General features: G+C 44.4%; 1 protein-coding gene across 6 annotated transcripts in view; it reads right to left on the bottom strand.

The window, feature by feature from the left end:
- The window catches only part of tmod1 (tropomodulin 1), a 16,758-nt gene extending 2,255 nt beyond the window's left edge, over positions 1 to 14,503 (bottom strand). Inside the window, exons 1-11 of one of the 6 annotated variants that reach the window (XM_040186616.2) lie at positions 14,222 to 14,503; positions 10,765 to 10,842; positions 10,286 to 10,422; positions 7,545 to 7,701; positions 6,585 to 6,701; positions 5,093 to 5,182; positions 3,583 to 3,713; positions 3,184 to 3,291; positions 2,849 to 2,992; positions 2,188 to 2,332; positions 1,408 to 1,507 (exon numbers count right to left, since the gene is read on the bottom strand). In XM_040186616.2, the coding sequence (XP_040042550.1) occupies positions 1,408 to 1,507; positions 2,188 to 2,332; positions 2,849 to 2,992; positions 3,184 to 3,291; positions 3,583 to 3,713; positions 5,093 to 5,182; positions 6,585 to 6,701; positions 7,545 to 7,701; positions 10,286 to 10,408 (1,115 nt within the window). In that variant the 5' untranslated portion in view covers positions 10,409 to 10,422; positions 10,765 to 10,842; positions 14,222 to 14,503. Of the gene's footprint in view, positions 1 to 1,407; positions 1,508 to 2,187; positions 2,333 to 2,848; positions 2,993 to 3,183; positions 3,292 to 3,582; positions 3,714 to 5,092; positions 5,183 to 6,584; positions 6,702 to 7,544; positions 7,702 to 10,285; positions 10,443 to 10,764; positions 10,843 to 14,109; positions 14,185 to 14,221 lie in introns of those variants that run through there. The other 5 variants (XM_040186618.2, XM_040186617.2, XM_040186619.2 and 2 more) reach the window with 5 other exon arrangements.
- Between the last annotated feature and the right edge of the window lie 424 nt (positions 14,504 to 14,927).

Here is a 14,927-nt window from a genome sequence, read left to right on the forward strand (position 1 = left end):
GAAAGATGCTAACAGGTTTAAAAAAAAGCAGAATAAAAAGTTGGAAATCAAAGCTCTTCAAGTGGCTTTAGCGGAAGCTGTTATACCAAGAATACCAAAAGCAGAAAAACTGGATAGTTCCTTGTGGCGCTGGGACAACTGATCATCACCATCAAGTTTAACTAAATGCACCATGTGACAATGTACAGTCGAACACTAAGTTGAAAGCATTTGTGTTTAGCATTGCATTCCTAAAACGAAATCAATGCAGCACAACCAGAGATATATGGAATATCTGTACCTCATCAAAACCAGGTGGCTACATTACCCGTCCGCATTCCCTCATTGGTCCCTCACTATTTAGGTCCACTCACTTGCAATTGTCCCCTTTGGATTTGTTTGCCTGTCTGACTAATATCTTGGTTTTAAATCTGCCCGTCTACCGAGTTTACCCATTGTTCCCGAACTGTGTCGTGCTTTTGGATCAGGAGTACCGCTGAAATCGTACCAGCCGGTGGTCTACTGGATTCTTCTACTCACTGCCCAAGAGGACGTCGCTCCAGGTGATCCATCAGATTCCTCTGAGCGACCTCGGTGCCGCTAAAAGCTTTATACGACTCTTTCACTAAGGCCACTTGCCTTCCAGTTTGTACCACCGGGCTTTAGTGGTGCATAAAATATAAACAGGGAAATCTGCAGTGTACTAAATGATCACAATCTAGTCGCCACACAGTCAAACCACAAGACCTTGGTGAAGCAGAGCGGTTGCCCACTTTGCCAGCTTGACAATCGAGCTCTGGACAACGCAGGCATAGTAGCTGCAGGGCGCCAGGATGACACAATCAAATGAGGAAAAAGACCACAGAAAGCAGATATAAAGTGGCCAAAGGTCGATAGCACCTTATGCATTACTGTAAAAGTGATGCGGAAATTGGAAGATGAAGAGCGTTAAAGTTTCTGCAGCCAAAAGAAGGAACTCCTTAAAACTATTGTCTGTTGTTCTCTGTATCTCATGCGCTCTGGTAGTTCTAGCCATGCAATAACATATCAATAGTAATATTTCAGTTAGGTTTCCTTTTCATTCTTTTACTCCTGTTGAGCAGAAAATAACACGTTCATATTTTTAGAGATGTCCCGTCAAGCTGACATTCTCATTCTCCCTCTGGGAAGTGTAGAGAAATAGTCAGAAGAAAAAATATATTCTAACTATGTCGGGGACCGAAGAGCCGACGGCAGCTAAATTTAGACGCCACTGTCAGAGATGACTACAAGCTGAATAGAAGGAAAGGGATGACAGGTACTGTGGAGAAGCAACAGAAACCCTCAGAGGAGTTTGACAGAAGATGGCAGAGGATTCCAGGCGTCAGGAAAAGAGCCAGGTGGTTTTGGCAGAAGAAAGGGAAGCCTTTTTTTGTCTTTTTTTTTTACTTAGTCTTGGACTTGAACTTTTTCCCGAAGGCCCGTTCCAGCTCAGGAACAGACAGAGTGAGGGTGAAGGAGCCGTCTGACTCCGACCTGACAACCCGAGCTTAAAAATGGCACGGGGAAGGAAAACGACACGACAAGATTATGACACAGACTTCGCTTCACGTGCAGACTAATGACAAAAAACAGGCCGTAAAAAGAATGTAGTAATAATTCTGAACTTCATCTCTATTCTCTTTTAACCTGCCGTGGTGGTGAATACAACCGCTTCAAGTTATTTTCTCTCTTAATGCAAAACGTTTACGAGCATTCACACAAACAAATTCAACAGGAGTTCATCTTGCGGCGCTTAAAAATGCTGCTGCGACTGTCTGAGAGGAGCTGAATCCACTCTTTAGTACAAAGACAGCAATTCAAAACATTAACGTAAAAAATGCATGCATGTGCACAGCAACAAGCATTTCTTCCACTAGTTCCATCTGGTTTTCTCTCATGCACAGACTCTTTTCTTGGTGCTGATGTCATAGCTTAGGAAGCTCCTGTTTTGATTGGCTGGTGCTCTACGGCCACACTGCGGAGTTATCAGCAGAGTATATAACTCCAAACCTTCTAGTAGAGTCGGTTTATTTAAAACCCAAGGAGATACAGAGAAGATAAAGTGTCAGCACTGATGTGCGTTACAAACAACACCGCCAAATACTACAGAAACACAGTGTACAAGTCACATAACCTGCAGTCCATGAACTTCTGTCAGAGCACAAATGCAATGAGTGTGTGACCCACCCAGGTCGTTGTTGTTCATCATGGCGTTGGAGCCTCGCAGGCGCGGCCCCTGCTGGGTGAAATGATATCCAAACTTCAGCAGACTGGTGTTTTTCTCCAGCATGCTGGCGATCTCCATCTCCACCTTGTTGCCCAGCGGCTGGCTCTGGAGTTTTGGAGAGGGAGAGAGAGATGGAGGAGGAGACACACAAAGAGCTGCACAGCCATGATTTCAGAGGGGTTGAAAGAGGGCGGATTGGTGGACGCGATGTACGGAAACGAAAGAATCAACAAGAGTAGCAAACAAAACGACTGCCATCGGCTTCCCCCGAACTGCGCCCGCAACGGGTGAGGTGGTGATCTCCATGGCAACAGAGGATTTGAAGAGGCAGGGGTACCGTTTTCTGGGGTCGTTCAACAAGTGCCACAAATGAGCGAGCTGTGAGTCACAGTTGTACAACTATGCAGTACGACACACGGCAACGCAATCAGGGAGCATTTGAAGTGGCAAAGATGGCCTGTGTACACTACCTGACACACACACACACACACACACACACTTACCAGGTGTCTTCCTGCCGTGCGACCAATAATGTTGCACACATAAACTTGAAACAACAACCAAAAAGTCTTCATCTAAGTGGGTTTGTGTGTGTGTGTGCGTGTATTGATGTGTTGGTACCTGATTGTCTATCTTGAGCTCCTGTAGTATGGTGTTGTGCTGTAGTGATGCTATGAGGGACAGGACTCCTGTTCCTGTGATGAAGTTGGACTCAACGTTCAGGCTCTTCAGCGTTGTGTTCACCTTCAACATCTCTGCCAAGGCCTGAGGAAACACAACCGCATCTTCCTTAATGACGGTTGTTTAAAAAACGTTACACAAAAGGTTTCAAAGAGGCAAGAAGCCCAACATTGCTTTCACAATACAGCAACATTGGCAATAAAATAAAGAATTAGTCAAATAAACCCTGATAAGAGTAGGCGACATGAATTCTGTGCACGTTAGCTGTGACTTACAAATGCAACGGGGTCGTTGCTCCTGGTTCCTACAAGACTGAAGCGCTCCACCACAGTGTTCTTCGTCAGAGCCTCAGCGTACGCCTTCAGCGTCTTAATGGGGATGTTCTGGGTGCACAGAGACGCTGACATTACAGCAAATGCTTTGCTTTTCATTAGTTATTTATTGTGTATTGTGTGCCGTTAGATTCATGTTCTCCACATGAAGTCTTTAATACAGAAACATGTCTGGTCAGCGGAATGCCGAAAAATGTGTTTCATCAAATGAAATGCTAGAAATAGAAATTCAATTCAATAGAAAACAATCAGGTCGTCTGAAAAATCCGACCGTTTTGTTTGTTTAAATAGGAAGCAGCTTTAAGCTCATCTCCTCAAAGACACACAAACACACAGTGTTACCTTGATGTTGTTGAGGTTGACCTCCACCAGGTCCGGGTCGTTCCTCTTCATCCTCAGCAGGGTCTCTTCTACGTCCGTGGAGTTGGGCTCCTCATCAGGGACCGGTTTGTACTGGGTGCACTGGATCACACCTACGACACCGTTACAGTTTACACCACAGCGCTCACCGTAGCGTCATCCTACGTCACAGGCAACCATTTTCAAATCATAATATGATCAATGTGTTATGAAAAGACGAACAATGAACAGAAATATAAATGCAACACGCTTGTTTGTGCTCGGATTCAACTAAAAATATCTAAAACATTAGGTGAGGCAAATCAAGATGCGGAATAAGCATAACTTTCATCCCGCATCAACCTGTGAATCAAATGTTGATTTAATACCATAAGCCGCCTCAAGGTGAGTATATCCAACTGGCTCTATTTCCACAAGCAAGCCACCAGGCTGCGGCTTCTAAGACCAGCGACCAGAGCGACTGATGATTTGCTTGTGTGACCAAAAAAATCATTATTTTTGCATCCCTTATCATGTGAAATCCTAATACATGTATATTTCTTTCAAAATAATACTGCACATTTTAGAGTGTCTTATTATTGGGATGCTGTTTAAAAAGCGTCTTGCCAGATGGCAAACGGTGATCTCTAACGTGGATTACGTGCGTGAATATCTGCAGCGCCTTCTCGTCGAGGTGATTTAACCGATTGGACCCTTCAGAGGTTTTCCCTTAGCTGTTCGACTGCTGAGAGGCCCCAAGGTAGACGCAGAACACGCAGAGGAGGGATTAACCATCACGCACGTTCCACTTCTTCCTTCCACAACTTGCTTTTGAGACACACACGTGACAATTGTCCTCACGGGGAAACAATGCTCAAACGAGAACTAAAGGAGAGCAAACTCTTTTGTGAATCACTGTAGATTCCGGCAGGCGAAGCCGACGTTTACAGCTAACTCGCTTTATGGCAGCCGGTCATATTTGGAAGTGAGATGCTCTGTTTGGAGCTGGAGGTGAATCTATAGGATGATCCTCTACGAAGGATAAACAATGGCTCATTAACACGCGTGTGTGAAGTAATGCAGCAGAGTTTACACTGAGTAGTGCAAGACGAAGGGTAGACAGAGCAATCATCACGTATTCCCTGAAGGAGCTGCAGGACGCATGTATACAGTTAAAATCCTCTACTGACTCGCGTCTTACTTTGCGTAACTATATTTGTGCATAGAGTGCACCAAAAAACTCGACCCGACATTCTGCCAACGTGAGATCATTCCGCTGGATTCCACTCCAAGTCAACTCGCCTCAACAATTGACTTCAATGAGGCGATTATTTTCCTACAAACTAACACCTTCACCTGTGACTCGAAAAGCCCTCCGCGAATCTGTGATCGTACCGAGTGAAGACAGCTCGTGCAACAAAACGCGGTGAACAAATTGAGTTGCATGAGTCTCAGTACAAGTGTGTGTGTGTGTGTGTGTGTGTGTGTGTGTGTGTGTGTGTGTTCCTCGTACTGTTGAGGCCCTGCTTGTTGACTATGGTGCTGCTGGCCAGGGCTTCGTAGTACTGCTGGTTACTCATCAGGGTGTGCATACCCAGGATGGCTGCAGGGAAGTAAGAAGATGGGATGAAGATAAAAGAAATCAAAGGGCATGAACAGAGAGAGAGAGAGAGAGAGAGAGAGAGAGAGAGAGAGAGAGAGAGAGGAAGGCTATAAAAGAAAAGAGTATTGATTCAATGGTTGTCTAGTTACAGCCGACCGCCACGCTAATACGGACAGCAAGCCGCTCTATTGCATCACAACAAGCAGCTCACTGTCATTTTCAACCAGCAGGCTGAAAGATGTGAGTTAACGGGTAACATGCACTGGCTTCGTTTTGGCCCCCGGCAGCAGTGATTATGGAACTTTTATTTTTTGTTTTTTTTTACCAAGGGGCTACTCTGAGGACACAAGTTAAAACAAAGGATTTAGAGATAATGATCAACTCGTCCGTTGGTCGGAGCGAGGAAAGAACAGAGCGACATCAACAGTTAGGGAACACGAGCTACCGAGCCGCTCTTTGAAGAACTGGGACATGTTACTTTGAGCATCGCCAGGGACTCGTGCTCTGAAAACATTCGTGCAGCAGGCACACTTGATAATATGTTTCTGTCATTCTAATGCAGGGAAGAAAAGACCGAGTGTGTTTACACGTTGTAATATCTCCCTCTCACACGGAGCCATTACAGTTATGTTAACTCTCAACGTGCTTCAAGTGAGATGAAAATTTTTTTAAAGCCTCATGCAGCTAAATCCATCTTGATCACTCTTTTAAAATGTCACTCATCCCTGCAGCAGATACGTCAGAAGTTTTGCACGTGCAGCAAAGTCTTTCAATGGTATGCGCCATACATTGGATCTAGGGTGCGTAACGCAGGTACAGCGCGTACCCTGGATGATGTTCAGCTAGCGAACAGAGATATCCAGCAGGGATGGAGGAGGTGGAGGAGATGAAGGGATGAAGGGGAAGGGTGGAGGGAAGATGGAAGTGTTGCTGGAGGAAACGGAGAACATTTGGATTAAGGAGGAGGAAATGAATGAGGGAAAGACGAGGCAGCTGATTAGGAGAGAAGAAGAAGAAGAAGAAGAAGAAGAATATACACACAGCTGCACTTGTGCACGAGATCCAGTCCATCAACATCCTTCATCATCAACATCTTTCATCCAGATGCTATTGGGTATTATGTTTATGGGGGAGGGTGTCTGATGTTTCAAGTACATTTTCAAAGACAATTTCCAAAAATGTTTACTTCTGAAACAACTTCTGTATTAGTCATGAAAAACAATTCTGGGTGAAAATTATTCCAATCTCTTAAAGATACAACTTTTTAATCAAACAATTCTTTTTCTTTCTAAACTTGTATGTATGTAGTTAAAAGTAGGAGAGAAATGAAAGCGGTGAACCTCATGAACATGAACATGAATCAGTGTGTTTATAGGAGGTGTGAGCGTTGTGACTGAGTTACCTGCGATATCACAGAGTTCAGCATCGGAGGCGCTGGCCAGGGCTTCCTCCAGCTCCGGCTCCAGAGTCACGTTCTCCATGATCGGGTCCACCATCTTCTTTGGCACAAAGGCTTTCCCTACAACGCCAGCGGACGGACTCAATACAAAATACACACACGGCGAGCACCACTGCTAAAAGAAGATCCGTGGTCATCTGTCCTAATTTGAACGGGGATTCTCCAAGATGGCTCGAAGGCTGGATATATTTTATGTATAGCATTTATCTGTTTTAAATGCATCTATTTAGAAGAACGTTTCCACGTTAAGCCGTTATAAATCAAAGCCACGATCGAGGTCATTCACTTAGAAGCTCATGTGTAAATAGAGAATACAAAGACGTAATTGTTTTAAATTTAAATGTGAATCCAAAGTTAAGTCTGTAGAGTCTGTGGCCGCAGGCTGTCGTCACCAGGTCGGACCGACTGCAGACACCCAGACGTCCGCTATGTCTGCACTCGGGTTTCAGCCAGGCATTTTTGGGATCCCACCCGTACGCACAGTGGCCAAATGTCCCCCCCGTGTCCTCTCACTCTGTCCCAGTCATGCCACTGCAAGCGCCGTGGCCGGTTAGAATCCACCTGTTTCAAGTCCTGTAATGGGCTTAGTCTCAGCCATTGGCCGGTGAGCAGAAGGGGAGCGAGGACAGACAGCGTCAAACGGAGTGCAGTTATTTTAACCAGCCGGGAGAAGCCTTGCTCAACGGCACCTTTACTGTACTTGTAGAGGGAGGGGAGATCGTCCCACACGCACTTTCCCCACCTGCAGTTTTACAGCCGGTCTTTTAAGACGGCATGGAGAGACCAACGGGAATTTCACTTGTTTGACACCCTAACAAGTAATCGCCCTTCAGGCAATAAAGAAAAACCTCTACACCTGAGATGTCCATCTAATGTTTGTGGGTTGAGAGCAGGCGTTCATACCTCTCTTCTCCCCTGTGAAGGGCACCAGGTCTTCCTTGTCAGGATGCTCGTTGGCCTGTTTCTCCAGATGGGCCAGCAGGTTGTCTCTCTGAAACGTCCCCGTTGGGGTTTTCTTCGTCTGGTCTTTCTGCCGCATCCCAGCTGGCAACAATTCATTCTAGACAAGGATGACAATTGTTTGTTTTTTTCGAAATTAGTTTATTTTCCTTCTTCCAATCACGCGGTGCAGAACAATGTGGAAACGAATGACAGAACCAGGACATTTCCCAGAGCTCTGCTGCTAATTTTCAACCTATAGGAATATTCAAAGACAAGCTCTTACAAGTGCTACTTATAGCTTCATATCTTATCAGTCCTCTCGGCACCCGCAGGCTTCTTTATCCTCGCTCTCAGACGACTACTTTCAAAAACATACAAATTATTTTTTTCCCCCTTTAAGCCCCAAATTATTATTCCATTTGAAATAAAAACTTTGGAATTCAGATAACGTCCTCTCTTTGTTTTTCTCGTTAAGTCTTTCCGGCGGTGGTCCTGTAAATGTTCACGTGACTCGCATGTGGTATTTTTAGTGAAGCCCGGAGTGCACAACACCGTCACTGGCAGGCTTTTTATGTCACACTTTGTATCAGCTGTCGATAGCAGGGTGCAGCACGGTTATTTTTACCCGGCTGAGACTCTGTGCTCCCTCTCCTCCACTAAGGAGCCCCAGCAGTCATCTACGAGGCCTGAATACGAGGATGAGGCACGAGGGTTTGCTTCTTTTTTTTTGCAGCATTTGTGTAAAATGTGACACGTTCTTTTTAAACCTTTTTGGATGGTGGAAAGTTGACCTGTCAAAACGCTGCTAACTAATTGATCCAGCAGCTACAAAGTAAACTCATCATTTACTTTGAGTTGTGCTTTGTTTTGATCTCCACCGACTCTTCAGAGGAGAAATCTGGCTCTTGAGTTGTCATTTGCTTCAATTTGTCTGTTGGCGTTTTGCTGCTGAGCTTTTGAGTAACGGAAAAAAAAAGAATTAGAAAAGAATTAGAGCCGTATAACAATGAGCATTAATACATTTAAATGTTAACTAAAAATAAGAGTTAGCGCAGCTTTAAGTTATGCAGATGAGCACCTGTAATCTGGGACATCAGATCCATACTAGTCTATTCCAGGTTTGAAAAAGCCTCTTTGATCTTCAATCCAAAAATATATAAACGGATGTGATGTCTTCGAAAAGTCAACATCATGAGCCCGTCCAAGTTGTGGTGTGTCACTGTAAAGCGGCGAGGCAGCCCTTAAAAAACCCCCAAATGTTCTCAAGATGAATGACAATAAATGTATTTTTTATACAATAACAGCTCAGCTGGCAGACATGTTGTGTTTTTTTGTCCCGCGTGGTGAGTTTTGACTTTCAGTGGCTTACTGGAACTGACGTGAGGAGCTTTGCTGGGAGGTTCCAGTGTGTGTCACTGTAACGGGTTCCCCTCGTAAACAGCACAAACAAGGTGAGCGCGCACGCACGGCCTCCCGCTGTTTACGTCACGAGTCTCTCCGATCGCTCACTGCTGGCTCACTAACACACACACACACACACACACACACACACTTAGGTCTGCACATAGTACCCCTTCCAGTCATCCCCTTGGCATTGAGGGGGAATCCATTCATCACGAAGCTATTACAGCTGCGTTCACCAACTCGACCCGTGACACACCGCTGAGGGTCCCGAGCTGTGGATGCATCGAATGCAGAGATAAACACGCCATAAAAAGCAAAGAAGAGTAGAACTCACGATTTACTGCACCTTGTGTTGCGTAATGACTGTTAACAAGATATGCCAGCGGGCAGAATGCGATGATGCGGTAGCAAAATAACAGATGTTTAAAAAGTATTTTTAAGAATCTGTTTCATTTTAGCTGCAAAGCTGATGAAAATAATAAGGAGACTATTTAATTGTATTATTGAAACTGTGACTAAATCCTAACAGTGGTCCATGAGAATAATAATCTGTAAAAATAAAAGTTGGAAAAAAAAGTTTTTAAATTGTTGACGCATTGAAAAGATTCCACTGCGCTCAAAGGAAAACAACTAATCAGATTTTAGTGGTAGTTTAGCCTCAAAACCAGTCCAGCAAAAATCAAGCGCCTCTGCACTGCAGAGGAATCAAAGAGAATAAAAAGATAATAATTCTAATGGCACGTTCAAACGTTTTGTCCAAACAAAAGTCCATAATTATTTAGACTTATAATTATGTACCGATGTGGGAAATTTACTTAAGGAGTGATAAACAAAATGTGAAAATGTCGAGATACATTTTTCAGGCGAACGCCTCAGTGATAACTTATTATTTAAGCCTAAATACCTGTACTCACTGTAAAAAGTCATGTGTGTTTAAAACGTATCGGCGTGGGTCATCATATACATTTCACACATTCTCAGTCACACTGTGAAAACTGACCGCCTGCTTCCTGCTTTCAATGCACCGCCCATCAGCCACCGCTGTATTAATTCAAACCCTTATCTACACGACAGTGCTGCGCGCCGCAGGGCATTCAAATGTTTTACACTTATCAAAGTTCAGCTGACAAGAGAAAGAAAACCAGCTCACAGCGATGCCGATGAGCACACAAGGACACGTAGTATACAGCAGCTCGTCACATCACAGGCTTGTTTCAGGGCCGGTACGACTCCATAACTCCCCAACGACAACAGCACAGCGACATTAAACGCACAACCTGTGGACTTTACAAACTCACGTCGGGGTCCAGCTCCTCCAGCTCGTCCTCTAGTCGCTGCAGCTCGTCCTCCGACAGCTTCTTCAGCAGCTCGTCCTCGTCGATGTCCCTGTACTTCTCCATCTCCTTCCTCATCACCGACATGATGGACAGCACACCTGCAGGGTGGACAGTGTCTCTTCAACATGACACGAGGATCACCTGACATTAAATGTCCACGTTACCGGAATGGAATTTCGTATCTCATAACGTTTTACAAAGAAAACAACATATTTTGGGCAACTTTCTTTCTGATTTCTGCCACTGAAAGTGTCGCAACATCAAACTTGCATCTATTGTGCTTCTCTATGGTGGGAGAACGTCCCTCACCTCAATCAAGCCTCCAAAATAGAGAAACTAAATTTGAGGAATTGGGTTTGTAGAGAAACGGCATCGAAAAGGACAAAATACATTTATGATGAAACAAATGACAGGATTTCAAAAAGAAAAACGGCACTCACCTCAATGGCTCCCAGCTTAGAGTTGCAATAAAAGCAAAGGCAGCCAAGTGGCTGTAAGCGCTCCGGGGAGAGAGAGACCTGGAGGAGGCAGGAGCACAGAGGGAGGACAGATTAATAGCTCTCAAAACTAGAAAGCAATAGATACTCCAAGTCGTCTATGGAGAAATATATTAAGCGTTGTATTCCACCGCTTGCTTTTCCGTTTCACAGTCTGATCTTCCGTTGTGCCTAAAGTAACCGAGGCCACAGAAAGACAGATGTGGTTATTAACTATTTTTTTTCATTCTTTAATGCAATGCAGTAAGATGCGTTTTTTTTTTACCGGCCATCTGACGCCGTTTTTTCGCTGGAGATTCATTTTCTTCATCTCACATTCCTGCTACTTAAGTTGCACATGTAGACCATTAGAAGATATATTTCAACCTATATGTTAATGAGCCATTAGTTCCCAGTCACTGTGCTAAACTAACCGGCAGTCAGTGTAGTATTGATCAAATAAGAGCTTGTCTCCCATGAATCAAGCCATATTTCTTTGTTAGAGATGTAGGAATAGTCTATTATTTCCGTTATCTATGATAACAAATGACAATGATGATGAAGAGTTTGGGCATTTGTAGTAGCCTTGTAGAAGACAGGAAAATGCATAAAACAAGAACAACAGCGTTAAATATTGTGATGTTACTAAGTAGAAACCTAAGATAACCTGTCAACGTTACACAAATCAGCTGTTATCAGCAGATGGACGGCTAACTCAACGGTTTAGCCCAACTACGGCGGTCTGGTGTGTGAATTGCAGCAGCAGTTGAAGTGCGTGAGACATTTAATGTAATTCTAACAGCAAGCCTCAGGTTAGCAGTATTGGTGTTCAGTCTAAAATAACGCTCTATATCCTCGCAGCATTATACCTTATTGTTTACCCCTCTGCCATGAATCACTGTGTAGTTATCTCAAAGATTTGCGCAGAAAAATTGAACCTTGAATCTGTGAGTTTGAGAGGACAGGCTGATGTTGAGGTGTCGCTTCAAAACCCGACTAAAGCAAATAAAATACTACGTTCAATAAGCGTGAGTAGATCGATGTGTTTTCGGTCGTAAGTATGTCAGCAAGTGTGTTTGGGCTGAACTCCTAACAGGTGGAGTCAAGCATGCCCGCTTTTTTTTTTTGTTCTGGGCTGAACTCCAAGTAACGCTACAAGTCTGCTGGAAGAAACCGGCCTGCTGTGTTGATATCAAACAGACCCGCGTCTGTATTTACTGCTTTTCTACCAGCTTCTATTTACTGATCTGAGGGACAAATAAAAATGCCCCCGGCCAGAATCTATCCCTTCAGGTGGCAAACCCTCAACCTCAGAAGGCCGGTCTGCAGTGCTAAAGCCTCCAAGAATAGCAGCACTGACACCAGTTCATTAATCACAGCAAATGTGAAGAAAACATTTGAAAATAAGACATTCCAACCCATACATCTGTTCCTACACAGGATGTACACAAGTCAGCTCCCCGTGTAACAAAGTGCACTCGTTGCCTGCTCAACCTGCTACTTAGTTGTAAACCTTTTGGTCGATGTATTGACTTAAACCGCTGCTGTGAGTTCTTTGCGGTGAAATGCAAATACATCGCTGTAAAACTCACACATGCTCTCAGCGAGACCAAAAAACTCACACAGACAATAAATCAGCACATTAAAAAAAAGAAAAAAGTTGAGAGCACAGCAGCAGACTTTTGGGCCCTTTGGCAGCGGCTTCCTGCTTAATGTCGTCAGGCAGCTTACACTGTCATGAAGAAAAACATCATGTGTACAGTGAGTGTCAGGTGAACAAGTTCAGTTCGGGAAGCACAAGAGAACTTCCTGTTCTCTGTAAGCTGAGGTCAAGGTCGGTTATCGTAGTAGCTTGAATTAGGGGGCCGTATTCTCCACAAATATACGTACACATTTAAATAAGGAAAACCTCTATAGTCAGATACAAATAAGAACATCATGCAACAAACTCCAGATCCGCCGAAGACAATTGGAATAAGATTTTGTAATCGATAGATTTAAATCCAAAACACCTTAAATATGCCGATGTGCTTCACCTGGTGTGACAAAAACATAACCAATATTCATGTAAGAGTTGGTTATTTGCAGACTCCATCATGCTTTATGTTGTACCGTGTATCTTCAGTGATACGAGTGCTTTTGTAAGCCGTCTGGTGTCAGTTTGAACCGTTCTGTAATGCAGTTGTTAGGGTGGTCTGTGGAACGGCCCACCAGAAAACAGCTGAGAGGCAACTGGTCAGCCGTCCTCTGCGTGAGTCTCGGTCTCTGTGTGTCCCGTGTTTCCTGCTCTCTCTGTAACGAGGGTGGTAAGCACCATTATGAAGCATAGATGCAGGGCCAAAATAGATACACTACAGAGTTTCTTTCCAATGTCCCAGTTGCCAAATTTTCCACAAGCGTTTATATGTGAAGTCGAGTGGAGAGTGAGAGAGTTGACCAATCATTCCCAAACACTCTTCCCGTCGGCAGACTTTTAGCGCCGAGGGAAGTGGAACCCATCGGTGGCGGCTGCAGTGGTCTCCACTTGGGGAACCAGCCTGGAGTCGTATGTCGTGGCGCGTGTAATGAGGCGACTCGCAGCGCACTAGCTGTCTCCGACTGGAGGTCTGGTCATCTGTGCATTCTGCAGAGGTCAAAAAGTCGGTGTCGCGTCAAGCTTGCTAACGTGATCCATTACTAATCCAAGAGAACATCATGTGTATGAGCACACGTTTCAGATGGTGAAACACCGTGCAACCATGACCTCATGACAAAGAGAAACCGCTCCTATGGAGGTGACCAGAGCTGCAGTTTAGTCTCAGGTCTACCAAAGGAAACTGCAGGCGATGCTCAACAAGAGGAAGAGGAAGGAGCTTAAGATGCACAGGTTGAGGCTTTGTAGTGACGCATGTACGTCGTATCTGAACTCACAGGACGGTTTTATGCTTTCCATTTAAATACACGTTCAATTATACATGGATACGGTTTTTGATGACATCAAAAACCATCAAGGTGACATTTTAGATCATGACCCTAACTTACCACGAAGCCTTTGTATTTCTTTTGAATCATTATAAATCCAACATAAGTTGATATGCTACAAAAAGATCTATGGTGAGACATGAAGTACGTACGGAATCATTTTTACTCATTTGGGAATTATATGACTAAAATAAAATTAGAAGAAATAAAAGGTTCGGTCTTGCAGGTTAGTTTATAATAAAGTTCCGTTACTTTAAGAGGGAAACATGCAATAGCCATTAAGACAAAAGTAACGAAAACAGTTAACTAATAAAACATCCTTAGTGTTGCAGGAGAAACTCCACGTACTTTCTCAGACTCCTTTAAGAGCCCGGTCCTGTAAATGATCCCAACCTGTGTGATCTACACTCATTTAACTTTTCTACAGTGAGCGGTATCGTTTTTGCAATTATTCCCGTACCTCCTCCGTCGCTATTTATAGCCGGACAGTCCCGCCGGGTGACAGCAACGAATACTTTGACCAGATATGGTTCCCTTCAGAGCCGCACTGCGAGGTCCGCTCCGCTGCGGGCGCACAACCCGGGAATCCGCTACCAACTCCCGGCTACACCTCAGCGTCCATGACCCGCGGATCATCCGGGATTCAGCGGATTTGGCGGCGGGATCTCTGCGGCGTCCTTCCCCGCTCCTGCTCGGGTCTCGCCGGGTTTGCGGATGCTGAATCTCATCTCCCGCAAAGGGCAAAGTAAACTTATGGGGGGGGGGGATGATCCTCCTCCTCCTCCTCCCCCATCACGGCTGCCCTGTCACTCTAGTGACGTCACGAAGTTCAACTGCGGCCATTGTGGGACTCATTGCGTCACTTATTCAATATGCTCAACTATAACTTCCCTCCTTAACTTACTGCATTATATATCAAGTTTCACAAAAAGTGTATTTACTCAAATACTCAATAGATCTTAAAGTCCTTCATAAGCGACAAGTTTGAAAAAGTCTCTCGTATTAAAGTCCCCTGTGCTGATCAAAGCAAACAGTCATTACTGATCCGTCAAGATTTCTAACTTGAATTTTCAAACTTCAACTTATATTACTGGCATTTCATCCCGATAACACAGCTGACATTCTCAACCAGCCCATCTCTGCACACTTAACATACAGTTAGAAGC

This window comes from Gasterosteus aculeatus, chromosome 9 (assembly GCF_964276395.1).
Source record: "Gasterosteus aculeatus chromosome 9, fGasAcu3.hap1.1, whole genome shotgun sequence".
NCBI classification, from domain to species: domain Eukaryota; kingdom Metazoa; phylum Chordata; class Actinopteri; order Perciformes; family Gasterosteidae; genus Gasterosteus; species Gasterosteus aculeatus.